Raw genomic sequence first — 16,633 nt, 5'->3', positions numbered from 1 at the left:
CCTTGCTTGAAAAATACCAGACTTTCCTGCTTATGGGAATGGTCTCTAATCTCATCAGTCATGACAAACCCAGCTGCTAGACAACATTCCTATGTGGCAAAGGCACCCCTGATTGTTTTGGCCTAGAAGAAGTTTGGTAGCTCAGTGTTTAAGCTTGAACAGATGCATTCCGCACACCCTGTAGCCCTTTTGTGGCAGCTGGTGAGGTTGGATTTAAAAAAAATGCTTTAATCAAGAAATACATTTGCAAAACGTCAGTTTGTGGCTGTGTAGGTGCCACCAGAGCGCCTGAAGATCACAGGCAGCCAATATTGATTTTCACACTTGTCCACTGTGCACAGAGATTCCTTTAGATTCTTTAAACTTTTGATGATATTATGTTCTGTAAATGATGAGATATTCAACTGTTTAAACAGCCAACTGTCTTTTTTACGTTTTAATAACATTTGCTTTTCCTGTACTTTTCTTGCCACGTCCCAACTTGTTGCAGCCATCAAATTCAAAATGAGATACGTTTCCTCAGTTTGCACAGTTGTTTTCTTTTGTGAATAAAATATGGACTTATGAGATTTGCAAATCATTTAATTCTGTTTGTATTTAAATTTTACACAGCATCTCAACTTTTTTGGAATTGGGGTTGTAGTAGGAATCATGAGCAGCTACAGATAAAGTCAGATTGCAGATAACAGTCAATCTTAGCGCCAAACCTTCAGGAGTCTGTCTGTAAAGTGAACATAGAAAGAATTTTTCTTTTCACAACAATGACCCAAATTATACATCCAAATCAGGGAAAAATGGCTAAACAAAATTGTTTGCACATAAGACATTTGTACTGGGGCAGGACCTCCATAAGTTTTAAATATAATAATTTATATAAATATTATAATTTATAATCAACCATCTTGCACACACATGTACATCTTCACATACAAACACAAAATGGTGTGTTTGTGTTTTAGAAATGAAATTAAATCGTGGTTCTTTATTATTTTTATTTTTATTATTATTATTATTATTTTTTTTCTTTTTTAATTATTATTTATTTATTTATTTTTAATTATTTTTAAATTTTAATTTTTTTAATTATTATTAGTTGTTTTATATGTTAAATATATTAAATTACCATCTCTTTATACCCAAACCCTGAGGATACTTTAAAGGGTAAAATTCTGTTATATTACTCAGCAATTTGCCAATAATTATTATTTCGTTTAGCAAATATTCACAAGAATATAAGATATAAACACTTGTTTTCCTCACCACAGTCTCTTTATACTTTCTTCTGAAATGTTCAGGAAAAAACAAACCAAAAAATTCCACAATTTGTCATTTTTCCAGAAAACCGTACAGAATAAACTACAGAGAGATGTTTGAAAACCTTCATAGATGTTACAGAAACATCTCCTTACTAAAAGATGTCGCTATATTAAATTTACGTTTTTTTTTTATCCATCATTCTGCAGCATCTTCCATCACAGCCAATAAACTGTTACTGTCCGAGCTGCTGTTCTAGAAAATTTAATTTTCTGACCAATCAGATTCGAGAGAAAAGCACTATGATGGAATATTTCAAATCTAATATCAAACTTTGGGAAAATGCGATTTCTGGTGTGATAGGTGTGTCAAATCTGCAAACATGGATTATCTATGCAGTCACGCCCGTGTCTCAGACACACCACATACACACACATAGAAATACTGTACACACCTAAACACAGACTGAACCAAAATTAGTCTTTAGTGAGTGACGGACAAGAAAACCAGCACAATGCGGTTCAGAAAGATTTTTTCTCTGTTTTGCCTTTTTATCACCTGTTCACTCCTCTGGTATGGCATGATTATTATTATTATTATTATTATTATTATTATTATTATTATTATTAATATTAACATTATTATTATTATTATTATTATTATTATTATTATTATTATTATTATTATTAATATTATTATTATTATTATTATTATTATTATTATTATTATTATTATTATTATTATTATTATTATTATTATTATTATTATTATTATTATTATTAACATTATTATTATTATTATTATTATTATTATTATTATTATTAATATTAACATTATTATTATTATTATTATTATTATTATTATTATTATTATTATTATTATTATTATTATTATTATTATTATTATTATTATTAATATTAACATTATTATTATTATTATTATTATTATTAATATTATTATTATTATTATTATTAACATTATTATTATTATTATTATTGTTAACATTATTATTATTATTATTATTATTAATAACATTATTATTATTATTATTATTATTATTATTATTATTATTATTATTGTAGCTACTATTACTATATACATTTTTACACTGGGTGCTGTGATTTTCCCTGACTGTTTACAGCATCCAAGATTGCAGATGCTGGGAAGAGAATTTCTTTTTGTGTGTGATGTGTGTGTGTGTGTGTGTGTGTGTGTGTGTGTGTGTGTGTGTGTGTGTGTGTGTGTGTGTGTGTGTGTGTGTGATTATATTATATAAGTCAGCAACCAGTAAGTCATTAAAACTCAGATGTCACTCGTCTCTCAGCTTGGTTTAAATGAACTCTTATTTTTTATTAATTAAATTATTTTTTTTATAATATTAATAATATTTATTATTCATTAAACAGTCATTGCACACTGTTCTCAGAAGTTTAATGTATATAACCAGGATCACTGCTAGTGTATTAGATATAGTGAACTTCTTATCTTCTCATTCTATATTTGAAGAGAAGAACTCTTTTTAATATGAAAATTGTATTGAGATTGTATTTTTGATATAAAGGTTGAAATATATGAAGAACTGTGTGCAGTAGGAATAAAAGAGTGAATAAAAGGAGTCTGAATCCTATTGTGAGCCTCTCATTGTACTTATTCTCATCCTACTTCAAACCTGATTTTCTTGTTGACCTCTAATAAAAGACAACATCTAAATAAAATGAAAGTGTACCATTGAACAGCAGACAAAAAATGTGCATGTTTTTTAGGTGTGGCTCTGGTAAAACAAACAAGTAAAAATCTCATACATCTGCTTCTCCTATTAAAACCAACCCAACCAGCTGCGTTGAACTAAGACAAGAGTTGGGAATAAAGTTAAGGCAAGCAGAAGGAACATAATGCTTATGACACAAATATACACAATAAAATCTGACCACTATATACTCATGAAAACTAACATAATACAGAGAAGGTGGAAAACACGGAGCTTAAATAGGTAGGCTCGTTAGAAGAACACCAAACAGCTGTAGACCAACCTAAAAGTAGGGTTGATGTGACGGTCTGGAAGAAAACTTTCTTTGATGGCCATGACAGAGACCTTTTTAAAGTACTTAGAAGGGCCTGGATTCCTGAAAAGAATGATGACTATCTCAAAGCCAGAGACAATGATGCAATTCAGCAAAGCAAGAAGGTAAAGAGATCAGATCCACCATCCCTACCCAGGCCAGACGGTTGCTCTGCCCCTCTGCCCAGCTGATGATTTCACCCCCTAGCTTATTCTTTGGGATAGATATTGGGCTCAGTCACAATGATAAAAGAATTTCTAAAACTGCTGATCAGATTTCATAGGTGATTTTGCTCTTTAATTCAGGTGCAATTTTCGCCATAATTTGATCGTCAGTGACAAATTGTTAAAATTTTAAACTATTTCAATTATCCGAGGCTAAAACCTGTCGTTTTTAATTGCTGGTTTGACATAGTCACAAAAGCCGATTAGTCAAGTCAAGTTTATTTCTATAGCGCTTTTCACAACAGACATCGTCTCAAAGTGGCTTTAAAGAATTTAACAGTGATGGTGAATGATGTGTGTTTATCCCTGATGAGCAGCCGTGGTGACTGTAGCAAGGAAAAACTCCCTTAGATGTTATGAGGAAGAAACCTTGAGAGGAACCAGACTCAAAAGGGGAACCTCATCCTCATCTGGGTGACATCAAGAGTTTGATTAATGACTATTGCACTCGTCTGTTTTTTCCTCCGACGAAATTCTGACAGTGTAAGAGGATTTCAGACTCTTTCCTGAAGTGTGAACTCTCCGATTACGAGCGTAAACACCGAGAACTGATAGGAGTGCAATTAGTGTTAAAACTTCAAACCATCTCAGGGAAAATGTCGAAACGAGTCAGGTGGACAGCACAGCAAGAAGAAAAACTTATCGAGTTATGGAGGGAAAAGTAGTGATTGTATTACATTTTTATTATCAAGACAGGATTTTATAAACAAAATGAATGCTACAGATTGTTTTTGTTTGCTTCCATTAGCGAGAGAACGTGGGTCTGAACGTGTAACGGATTGATGATGTAAAACTTCAGACGAATCTTTTTTTTGCGTGCGGCAGTTTTTGATACAGTGTGACATGGAGATCATGTTTGTACAGTCTGACAGGCATCAATCGCAAGGACTATTAAAAATCGCACATTGTGCACTTGGTGTTAGACTCATAGGCACAGATAAGACAGTGGACAATAGAACAAACTCTTTCCTCTTAGCAGTCAAAGCCATTTCTCAGTGAGCTCCACACTATAGCCAAGTGTCCTCTGATTTTCTTTACCTCACAAATAGCTAAAATTGTGATGGTGTGTGTTTTCTTCACCAGGTTAATTCACTACAACTACAACTACACACCGTCCTGGCTGAGGTAAGAAAAAATACTCGCTCAAGCACCCACACAATACAACGTGTTCTGCTAGCAAACTAGCATAGACGCCACTCAACTTATCTTAAATACAAGATGTTGGACATATTGAGACAAAATATTTGTACATTATATATTTATATAAATGTGTGTTTCATAGTATTCCATGTCCATTTTCATGTATTCTTTTTCGCTTCTACACATGACAGCTGTTTCAAAATCCCTTTATGTTTATGCTAAATTATTATGCTAATGTTTGTGCCACTGAGGGTATCAATGCACTTATATGCATATTGCCCTGTGAATTTGAGCTGCATAAGGCTCTGAAAGTGTATGAATGAATCTCCAAGAACACAGTGATGAACCGAGTGCGATGTTCTGTGTTTTCAGGCGCATGTTGGACTGCAGAGAGATTGTGTGAGTACACAAACACACATAACCACGTATCGTTAAAACATATTCGTTTTAATCTATTAAAGAAAAAAGTTACAAAGAAAATACAAACATAACACTCTTTTTCCAACAATAAAATGTTGGCGCAGTGATTTCAATAACATGAACATAAGCTAAAGCCAAATGCTTGTCAGAGACTGAGACCAGACTGTTTTACAGACAGCAAATCAGCTGTGACCTTCAGACATATCAGCTTGGCAGGACATACTGTATTAAACAAAGTGTTAATACTTGTCTTGCTTGTGTAAATAAAATGTTTTTACTGATGACACACTAAACCGAATCGATTATCAAAAAAACGTAGTTAAAGAAAAGACAATGTCCAAGCGACAATGACGGAAACAAAGGACGAGGGTTAAAACACGGCAGCATCATTGGAGCTAATGGAAGACTCGCTAAACTTTAACGAACAGTGTACAAAAGTGTAGACTTCCCTTTTTTTAAATAAAAGATATAAGTCTGCATCTTCTCAATCATATATCTCATCCATTGAGAATTATATTTTTCTGTTTTTTTTTGGTTTTCCGTTGCATCATTATATTTGACAACAAAGAAGTCCCCATTATGTGTGGCTAATGTTAGATTTTAAAGCTGTGTTTGAGTTTATAGGATTTTGATGCTATTGATGCTATTGTAACTTTACTCAATGTGGCATCCACTGAGGAATAAACAATATGCAGAAATTTTACATAGTTTATTCATACATCAATTTAAGAATGTGTGTGACACGATTCATAATACCCTGTAACTGTCTGTCTGTCTGTCTGTCTGTCTGTCTGTCTGTCTGTCTGTCTGGATATTTTGAGTTATATTATGTACATGTTTAAATATATAAACAAATGCAATAAGTCTATGTCTGATCGTCTTTTAGAACAAAGCACATCAATATGGACTTGATCTTTCCTCCAGGGTGAGGACACACACACACACACACACACACACACACACACACACACACACACACACACACACCTGGTTGCTGTGGTGTAGTTGAAGTTGTTGAGCTTCTCTCGAGTTACCTGATTGATCTATTCCCACCTCCTCCTTTGAGTTACGTGCTCTTATAATCTTGATCCTGGATAAAATTCCTACCTATACAACACAGATACTGCTATTTAGAACTGTCCTTTGTTTTTCATAGCGGTCATTCTGTTCAGTCTTTACACCTTGAAACTCTTATGTACGGTTTTATTCTCTACTTTTACCTACTTTATTTTCCTAAAATACTCACCATATACAATTTCTGCTATACACTTTCCTGCTAATGCTATTACTTAAAAAATAACACTGTTTATTAATGAGCAGATTTTGTAGTTCATCAATGCTGTGGTATAAATACAACATTATTTACCGCTATTAGGGTTGTCTGTGCTCAGCCCAGCGTACATACGAGGTGAGTAAAGTGTTCTCACAAACACAGACACTGATGTGTTACGTGTTATACTATTAATTAATAAAAACGAAACTCTTTGTGTGTGCGTGTGTTATCAGTCGTCCAGATGTTTCCCTATCGACACGATGGTCAGCTCCAATTGTCTGGGAGGAAACATTCGATGTTGCGGTGATTAACAACATTTACAAACACCAGAACGTCACCGTGGCAACCATCATTTTTGCTCTGGGGAAGTAGGTCTTGACATTCGACACTTTAATTGAAGACCTCAGTAATTCATCTGTTTTATGATTGAAAACAGTGAATGTTTTCTTGCAGGTATGTACGTTTCCTGAAGGACTTTCTAGAATCTGCAGAGCAGCACTTCATGGTGGGCTACCCAGTGCATTATTACCTGTTTACAGATCTTCCAAATGAGGTTCCTGAGGTGAATCTGGGGGAGGAGCGTCAACTGACAGTGATTAAAACACCAAGCATAAACCGCTGGCAGGAAATCTCACTAAAGAGGATGAAGATGATCGAAAAGCTCATTGAAGAGGAACTCTTATACACGGTCGACTACATATTCAGCCTTGATGTTGACACCAAATTTCATGCGCATTGGGGGGCGGAGTCTCTGGGCGACCTTGTCGCCGTGCTGCATCCCTACCTGTTCGGGTTTTCTCGGAAACAGTTCACGTATGAGCGCCGTCTCAAATCTCAGGCCTACATACCCCTCGATGAAGGAGACTATTACTATGAAGGAGCCGTGATCGGAGGACGTCCTGACAAAGTGCTCAAGCTGGCAAAGACGTGCCGCATGCAAATGGAGATGGACCAAGCCAATCAGATTGAGGCAGTGTGGCAGGAGGAGTCTCATCTGAACAAGTACTTCCTCTACAACAAGCCCACCAAGGTGCTCTCACCTGAGTATCTTTGGAATGATAAAAAAGAGAAACCCAGCAACATGAAAGTGGTGCGTTTCTCACAGGTGGACAAGAACTATGCTGATGTTCGACCAAACCCTTAATGCACACTCTAATTTTGAGTTTAGATTTTCTTCCCCTTCCCAATTTACTCAGAAAAAAATAATTAATAAAAAAATATTTTTTAGTTTTATCACCATCATCTATTAGGTTTCAGCCACAGACAACATCAGGCTAATCCACCAGTTTAGCTTTTATCAGCAAAACAGGCTCCAGAAGAAACAGCAACCTGAGAACACAATTCATGTTCTGTCTATATCCATCATTGACCATTTGCATATTTTCCTCTTTTAATGCCTTTCAGTCTCTGTATCTCTTTTAAATAAATGATTCTGGATTTTAAACGTTTTGTGTGTAACATTTTCTTCTTTTCAAAGTTCAAGAACCAGGGTAAAGCTTGGTGACACAAACCTGGAGCATATGCTTCCCAAAGTGTAGGTGTAGTGGTGCTCATGTGTATTCCTGACTGCCGCTAAGTGTGAGCAAAAAAAAGGTTTAATAAACGTTCCAGTCCCTATAGGCCACACTGTATACACTGTAAAAAAAATACCTATAGAATCTACCCAAAAAATGTGAGGTAACAATTTGCATTCAGTCTGTTTGGGTAAATTTCACCCTATACTGTTCATAAAGAGTACCTAAATAAATCAGCTAAAACATGGCAATTGAAATGAGGTAAAATCTATTCATAATATTAGACAATGAATTACTTATTAAAAGTGAGTATTATTAACACTATAGAATTTTTTCAATTTATTTAATAATTGCTGTTATTAATTAACCAATATGAATAACCATTATTGAATCAGGAAGGTAAACTTACTAATAACATTAAAAAAAGTTATCAGACACAGTAGATCATAATTTTTTTAATAAACAACCAAAAATCAAACAAAATTCTTTGCATATTCAAATCTTGATCACAAGAAATTGAGTTTTTTCCTTCAGCATTATAAAAATACAAAAGATTAGGCTAACATTGCTCAAATAGTGTGTCTACTTGTTCATTAATTAAACTTAGGAAGCCTATTTGTTCAAATAACAAACATCTATTTACCAATTACTGTATCCTGAGACACTGTATACAATGAGATAAATTTCAACATTTTGACATTAACAACAACAACAGTCTATTCCATGAGTTTAATTTTGAGGCTGTGAACCTTCTTGAGACAATTGACCCCATCTAGCTCCAAAATAAGTTTTTGAAATACTTCAAAAGTATTCTTGAGCTTCTTGGGATATTCAAGGTTGAGGGCATAGATTAATCCTATCAACAACATGCATGCCTTGGTTTTGTATCCACACCCACTGATCAGTTGGATGCCCTCTATCACAATAGATACGTCTACTGGATCGTCCTCAGCCATGGGGTTATGGATCAAAAGCACCTTCATAGTTTGTTCTGTTTGGCCCTCCTGGTCATTTTTCATGTTTAACTGGTAGAAATAAACAACAATAAACTTTAATGCAAGCAATAAGTTAAGAGAAAAATGTAATGCTTGAACCCAATAACATTTATCAATCTAACCACATGCTGTAAATTGTTCGTTTATGAGGCTGTCTGTAAACACCTTGTGTATATTGGTCATTTTGTAACTTACCTGGGAGTCTTGGAAGAGCTCTTCTTGTGGCTCCCCTAGGTACTCAATGAGGCAGGAGAGCACTGCATCCCTTTTATTCTCAATACTCTGAGACTGTAAAGAGATGCATTTTAATGACCAGCATTTTTTCTACAAATTAGTGTTTGCACTTTTGAGACTATTTAAAAAAAACATACCTAATTTACAGTGTTAAGTAGAGAGCGCATCCTGGTACCAACAGCACCTCTTTTGGGACGCATCAGCTGCAGAAGACGAGGTGTGTAACTGTCAAGCTTAAACATGCATGTTTCTTCCAGGGAAATAGTTGTTATCCGACGGAACTCCTCTTTGATCTAGTAAATAAGTAAACGGACAAAATAATGACAACTCTTCCAATGACGAGTCACTTTCCAAATTCACTTTTAAAATTCTAAAGATTTATATATGAAATATATTAGTAATATTTCTAATGCTTTCATTTACACATTTAGGGGTATGATAGGTGTATGTAGGAATAATGGTTGGAAACTATTGGCATTTATAAATACATTCGTGAAAAAGAATAACAAATATAATTATTCTTACTTGAGTCTCAGTGAATAAAGCTGGCCTCCTCTCTTTGAAGACACTGATAGCTGAGCAGAGAGTCACCACCTCCTCTCTTCGAATTGAGAAAGTATAGACAGACACATGCACACTGGTATAAACATTTACCTACCAAATTGTAGGTAGTTTGTACTAATAAATTAGGGCTTTTTCTGTTGTGACATGAATATGACTGACTTTGCACAATTGCTGAATTTAAAATTAAACTGCTATGACATTAAATAACTGACATTCACATCCCTATGTCTTTTTTATTTAACATTAAAATAACATTTGTTGTCGTGACGAACGTTATTTCCTAATCACAACTCTAAAATTATATTTTAAATGCTGTAGCTAAAGCTTAACACCAAACTTTTTGTCTTACCCACAACACTTACATTTTAACATTTAAACGTGCTTTCTGGTAAACTTTCAGTTAGCCTAAACATTGGCTAATGGAGTCACACACAGCTAGCTATATGAGTTAGCTATGTTACTATCTACCTTAATAAAACTTAGATTAGAATATAATAGCACGGGTAAAAGTTTTGAAATCGCGTTCTTGCAGTACCATTATCGCTTCAATAATGCGGAAAAAGCACATTTTTAACATTAGTACAAGAGAATTCCAGGACCCAAGTTTTCCCAGCAGAACATTGCCAAGAGCATCATACTGCCTCTACCAGCTTAAAGAGCATTCTGGTCCCATCTCTCCTTTTGGAAAGCAAAACGCATGACTTAACTGTTCACATTTGCATCTTTGCAATTTGCATTTTGCAAGACCTGTTGTTTTAGAGTTATCTTGGTTCACTTGTCTAGATAGCACACATTTTTTTCAGTTGATGCAACTTAGACTTGATAATAGCTTTGATAACATCAGTGCAAACCAGTTACCCAGAGATATGTCTTGTAAGTATCAAGATGATTGATGGACATCATTTATCTTCTAAGCTTTGACTATCTCAGACATCTCTGTGTCCAGGCACAATATGATTCAGTCTACGTGTACATTAATCCAGACAAAAATAAAAATGTTTTTGTCTAAAAACAACTATTTAGTTTCCAAAAAGTTGCTCATCCATACTGAAACATCTAAAAACGCCCTGTACTGCATATGAGCAAAACTAAAGATGCTCCATGCTGCACTGTTTCTGCCTGCTGATCTTTACTTTCCGGCTCTTTGAAACATTGCTGCAATGTCGATGAACTGCTTCGTCACATTGCTAAAAATGCGCCATCGGTTTAAAAGCCTAAATTTTTACAGAGTGTGGCTTTGGTTTGCTGAAGTTTACTGAATATGAAAGAAGAAGAATCCTTTATGCTCATACACAGTGTTTACAACTGATAATTCTGTAATCAGGTGGCTAATTTATGGTCAAATCAAGTCACAATGCTTTTTAATAGTTTTGAGATTATTTCAGAATGCTGACGTAGATAAAGACATGGAAAAGTGAAATAATTTTTGAGTTCATGTGCATTAGTTTCTTCAGCTGTATCTTTAATAGTTCATAGTGATGGGAAAACTCCACAGCTCCGGGTGACTGGATCCTGGTTAAAGACTGTGTGGGAAACTAGAAGACTTCCAGCTAGATTCTTCTCACAATGTTCTCAGCAATAGAGATCACTGAAAGAGCAATGCCACTAGAAGTAAAGTCTCATAAACACCAAGTGACCAAATACTACATGCTGTTCAATTCAATATGTGCAAAGGTTTATGCTTACACTCTGTGGCATCAGGCTACATAAAAAACCTGGAACAAAGAAGTTAAAGAAGTTTCTCATCCACATACGTCATTCAAATACGTATAAAAAAACAATACATTTGTAATCATTGTCAAAATCTTATGAGTCATCTCAGACTGACGCATATTTATTATTGGATTATTCGGGTTATAGAAAATAGGATACTATACATGTTTTTTTTTTTTTTTTTTTATGGTTGCCTTTAAGCTGTCCTCTGTGTTCTTTTTATGTTTGCTTTGTAACCTGATTCATGTACATACGCTTTCATTAACCTTTCTGAGTCACGAAAGTACACAGACAAACGCAAATAGTTTTTTTCAGCCTTTATTGAGAGCAACATGGACAGAGAACCCAAACAGGTTGGGCATAGTCTATCTATAGCATGATCAATGGGTAAATGGTCAGGCAAACACATGCGACTAGACTAAAAAAGACAAAGTACTTGATTAAAAAAACTAGAGGTCTGATCAGGATCACAACAAGAAAAAATAATCCAAAGGTAGTGCCCTCAGTAACCCAGTGTATTTCAGATAGAACTAATGTGGTTACTCAAGCTATTCAATGAAGCCCACAAAATTTAAAGCAGTAGCTACTAATTGGCCTTCATCTCTGATAAGCATCAGATCAGCGTGTGGATGAATGGATGTTTGCTTCATTGTGTGTGTTTAGCAAGATACACTCAGCTGAGGAAACACAAAGCACTGAATAGATAGTAGGTGAGAAATGATCTGATGCGTTGCATTTCCGGATCTCGTATGCTGCAGGAATCCTCATCATTTCTTTTCCTTCCTTTAAAATATTGGTGTAAAGATCGTTGAAGTTATAAAGTATTAGTTCAAAATATTTAAAACACTTTAGAAATGAGCTGTTTAAGCTAGTGAGTTTACACTGGGTACCTTAGAGAACTAGACTGAGATTAAATGTGGGAAATAGACCAGTGAATTAGATTTGGTAACTCATGGTTACAGGTGGTTTGTCACAGTCTGAACTCACAAACACCTGTGTAACCCTGATTTACTAAATCTAATTTAACTCCTTCAATTAACATTGGAAAATTCAACACATTTCCTAATGTGTTGGAAAAAATGAACGTCTTCACAATGGCTTAACTGTTTGATGGTATCTGAGCAACACCCATTGAAACAAAAGACAAATCAGTTAATCCTACAATTTCCTCATTGTTCAGTAGAAGTTCCAACCTGTTTTTCAAAGACATTGCATGACAAAACAAAACCATCTGATACTGTACAACCAAACACGTATTAAACTCAGACATTCTTGGCATCTTTGGCATCATAACATTTTCAGTAAACACACCACCCCTTTTAGATTAATCACATACCAACCAATGTTGACATCCAGTACTTTAATTTATGATGTGCTTGTGATAAAATTTTAAGAACGGGAACTTAAATATAAGAAAATGTGATGGATATTTCATGCCCTGGACACAAAATGAACACTGACCAAACAACAGGTCATTACGAGGTACCAAGATCGTCTTCGTTGCCATTTGAAGAAACATGGATCACCTGCTAAAGCAGTTGAAGTGTGAATCACTACTGCTTAGTTTTCCTGTCTCTGCCCTCTATTCACAAACCGAATCTCAACCACAGCCCTACCTTCACACGCACAAGCTTAAACCTCATAGTCTTCTGAGATTTGCTTTGTGAGAGCTGAACCTCGTGAACCTTCAATTGGTGACAAATACACAGAATTACAATTTCTGAAAATGGATGAACAACCAGGAAAAGAACAAACACTACAGTACAGTAAAAGTGTGAATTCTGTCCGGTCTCTTGAAATCAACATCCCACATACAGTAATGTGTACATTTGTGCTGATGAAATTCATAGATGCCGTACAGAAGAAAGTCAGCCTTGTGCATTTTCAGTCATTGTAATCCAAACCATAATTTATATCAGGAACTCCTTGCATCATAATGACAACGCGACTAATCATTTTGACGATCTTCTTTGTGAACACTGACATGAGATAAGCACTGACAAATGTTCTCACTTTAAAGAGATGAACTAATGATTTTCAGAAAAGTCCAGGCTTTTGCACGTAATCAGTCGTGTGATGCTGTTTGTGTTTTGAAACTGTTTCGAAAAATGCACTTTTTTAAATATTCAGGATAATTTAAGAAATAATTCAAAACAACTAAAAAAACTGTAATACAGACTTCCTGATTGGGATCAATGCAACCCCGGGCAGGTATAAATCTTTTATTTTTTTAAATAAATAAAATAAATGCAAAAGTAAATATTTTTCCAACACATTCACCAACCAGGCAAATAAATTGCATGCAAATTAAAATCCTCTGGCAACCAGGACACATTTAACTTTTGATTACACAAAATATTATCCGTTTTTTATATACACACATTTAAAGCACACATAGTCTGGCCAGCAGGACGGCCAAGTGCCAAACGCAGCTAATAATTGCAAACCAAATAAGTTATGATTACACAAATAAAAATAGTGTCGAGAAACAAATAACAAAAAAATTATGCATATATATATATATATATATAACAAAAGCATGGGCAAAAACACCCATTAGCTAAAAAATATTCATGCAAATATTTTTCCAGTGTATGAATTTGGATCATAAAGACACCAAACTGGACATAAGAGTTAATAAAGATCATCAGGCCACATATCAGTTCAGAAAGTCGAACATACAGAAAGCCCTCCTTCCTTCCTTCCTTCCTTCCTTCCTTCCTTCGAGAAAAGTTACCCATCACATGCAGCTGATGTAGAGAACCTGGTGTAGCTTTGTATATAAATAGCTTCACACTAAATGTGTATTTTCAGTAGCATAGTGAAGAGTTTCCTGAGCTGTAGAAAAGCTCATACTGATGTAAGATCAACAGGTTTACTCTCCAAAAGATCAGTGTATAAGATGATGTTGTTAAGGATGTTGACTCACCATATTAGATACTAGTCGGTACTCTTCTTTATTTTACAAAAGCACAGCATTTTGTTGTTATTATGAGTGTGTACAAATAAAAGTGACCCCTTTACAGATTCTAATAATGTATAGCTCTTATCCGTATGAGGAAAACGCGCCAGTGCGTAATCACGCGTTATAAAATTTAACGCCTTTAAAATCAATTTGCGTTAACCCGTTATTACCGCGTTCATTTTCAGAGCTCTATTAAATATATTAATAATACAAATCGAATTTCTGATTTTGTGACCTAATGAATGTATTTAGGCTGAACATCCACCATAGAGAACACAAGCATGGAAAAGATGATGATGATCAGGTGATCATCAGTCTCCCTGTGTGAACCTTACTGGACTTCTTGTTGCCTTCTGCCCTGCTTACCGATAGTTTCGTAAACTAGTCTATGTCTGTGAGGTGTGAGAGCCAGGAAATACCAGTGGTAGATTGAAAAAGCCACACAGTAAGAGGAAACAGCGCAATGAGATGAAAAAAAATTTATATTTCACAATATAGATTCAAACTAAAGTAACAAGTTTGTTTTTAAAATGTAAGAAGATATATTTGTGCAAAAATGTAATGAGTAAAAGTAAAAATTTGTCTGAAAAATTAATAGTAAAGTAAAATACTAATACCAGGAAAATCTACTTAAGTACAGTAACGAAGTATTTGTACTTCAACACTTCCCTCCTGTGACACATGTACTTAGTTTTGAGAGATGAATTATGGAGTTTTAGAAAAGTACAGGCTTTTGCAAGAAATCCATTGTGTCTATGACTCACTCTTGATGCAGGTCATGATGCCTTGGTCACGTCTCACCTCCATCCACTACCTTCTTAAAGGAGCTCTGGCCGCTAACACATAATACATTACTGCTAAATTCAAACCCCCAAGAGAGCAAAATGACCAAAAAAACAACACAGTGGATTCACGTTTATTATTAGATTTAGAAAATACCAGTTTTTATGCTCGTATCATTTTAATTTGTTGTATTTATAAGGCTCTCTTAAAGGCCGGTCGTGAAAATATTGTCTGACATTAAAATCTGTGGTGCTAAAAAAAGGTTTGGGGACCGCTGATCTAGATCATTAGATTTGCGAATAATTAATTCAGTTGAATTGATTTTCATTTGTAGAGCACTTTTAATAATGGGCATTGCCCCGAATTAGCTTTACAGAGATAAAGAGGTTATAAAGTTGTATAAAAGAAGGCACAAGTTTGTTATAAGTGGTAATGAGTGAGCCAGTGGTGACTGTGGTGAAGGAAAAACTCTCTGAGATGTGTAGGGTTTCACAGTGCCCATAACAACCATTAGATGTAAAAAGGGCCCCCACCAAACACAGATGGAAATAACACACAAACAGAATAAATCATGTGTAAGGAAGTTTGGTATAAATGCCATAAAAGGGGATAACCGAAAAAAAGGCAATAACACCTCTTCAGTCTACCCCATCTGTGGAAAGCCTAAGCAGCCTACTAAAAACATCAAAGTAATAAATGTAAGGATATATTTAAAAATACTAATGAGCTTATGCAAAGTACTAAAATTGCTAACAAAATAATAAAATAGTATAATCTATGAAATAAGAAAAAGAGTAAAGTACTCAAACATGATCAAATTGCACGGGCATGCACTGTCCACCAATCAAAGTCAAATAAGGAAGTGAAACAGTGGTATACGCCCCCACGTTTTTGTGGTCTAACCCTATCGAAAAATCTCTAAGACAATGGTAATGAGGATAAACCTTTTGAATGTTGGAATATTTGAATGTTAATAATAATAAGAATATTTGGGGGAAGGTTCAACGTCCAAAGATTCCCAATAATAGTAATGACTGATGGTAACTCAGGAGGGCGCAGGTTTGGGGAGTTTTCAATGTTAAGGGTAAAAATGTATAAAACCCGGAGGAAATGCAAGGTGTGATCAGACAATCGCTGTCATGACATGCGGATGCTCTCGGGTTGATTGTGGTTTGCCACAATAAACTGTAACTTTCTCTACTCATCCAAGTGTCTTGATTTCTTTTGAAGAGACTATTTTACAGCATTTCCCAACTAAAGTCAGAAGCCACTCGGTCTGAGAGACAAGAATTTTCCGACAGATGTCACCTTGAAAAAGGAACCTCATCCTCATCCTCATCCTCAACACTGAATGTCCTTTCATTACACTTCCATCATTGTTGAGGTTCAGTGATATTTAAATGCAAAACTGTTCATGTAAACTGTGCTCCTGAGCCACTGTAGCAGACTTTTGATATTAATTCCAATATCCGATAATATTGAAGAGATCTCTAT

At 34.9% G+C, this 16,633-nt stretch overlaps 1 protein-coding gene and 2 long non-coding RNA genes across 4 annotated transcripts in view; 1 reads left to right on the top strand and 2 right to left on the bottom strand.

The window, feature by feature from the left end:
- Nucleotides 1-1,688: 1,688 nt before the first annotated feature.
- Nucleotides 1,689-7,815, top strand: LOC124379519 (globoside alpha-1,3-N-acetylgalactosaminyltransferase 1-like). Of its 2 annotated transcripts, XM_046839914.1 has the most exons (7): nt 1,689-1,827; nt 4,622-4,663; nt 5,051-5,077; nt 5,985-6,023; nt 6,474-6,506; nt 6,605-6,739; nt 6,825-7,815. In XM_046839914.1, the coding sequence occupies exons 1-7, from the start codon at nt 1,769-1,771 to the stop codon at nt 7,513-7,515; spliced, it is 1,026 nt and encodes a 341-aa protein (XP_046695870.1). In that variant the 5' UTR covers nt 1,689-1,768; the 3' UTR covers nt 7,516-7,815. The 2 variants fall into 2 exon arrangements, with proteins under 2 accessions (XP_046695870.1, XP_046695871.1); XM_046839915.1 differs by lacking the exons at nt 5,985-6,023; nt 6,474-6,506.
- A 562-nt stretch (nt 7,816-8,377) lies between these two features.
- On the bottom strand, nt 8,378-9,716 carry LOC124379522. Its single transcript, XR_006924437.1, has 4 exons — nt 9,640-9,716; nt 9,252-9,407; nt 9,076-9,168; nt 8,378-8,910 (listed from the first exon to the last, which is right to left on the bottom strand). It is a non-coding gene; the product is annotated as an uncharacterized LOC124379522 (long non-coding RNA).
- A 5,581-nt stretch (nt 9,717-15,297) lies between these two features.
- LOC124379523 overlaps nt 15,298-16,633 on the bottom strand; it is a 5,024-nt gene continuing 3,688 nt past the window's right edge. Inside the window, exon 3 of the long non-coding RNA XR_006924438.1 lies at nt 15,298-16,633. This exon is cut by the window's right edge and continues 60 nt beyond it. This is a non-coding gene — a long non-coding RNA (uncharacterized LOC124379523).

This window comes from Silurus meridionalis, chromosome 25 (genome assembly GCF_014805685.1).
Source record: "Silurus meridionalis isolate SWU-2019-XX chromosome 25, ASM1480568v1, whole genome shotgun sequence".
Classification (NCBI taxonomy): Eukaryota; Metazoa; Chordata; class Actinopteri; order Siluriformes; family Siluridae; genus Silurus; species Silurus meridionalis.
The sequence above is the reverse complement of the archived record's forward strand: the minus strand, read 5'-3'. Positions and strand labels throughout refer to the sequence as shown.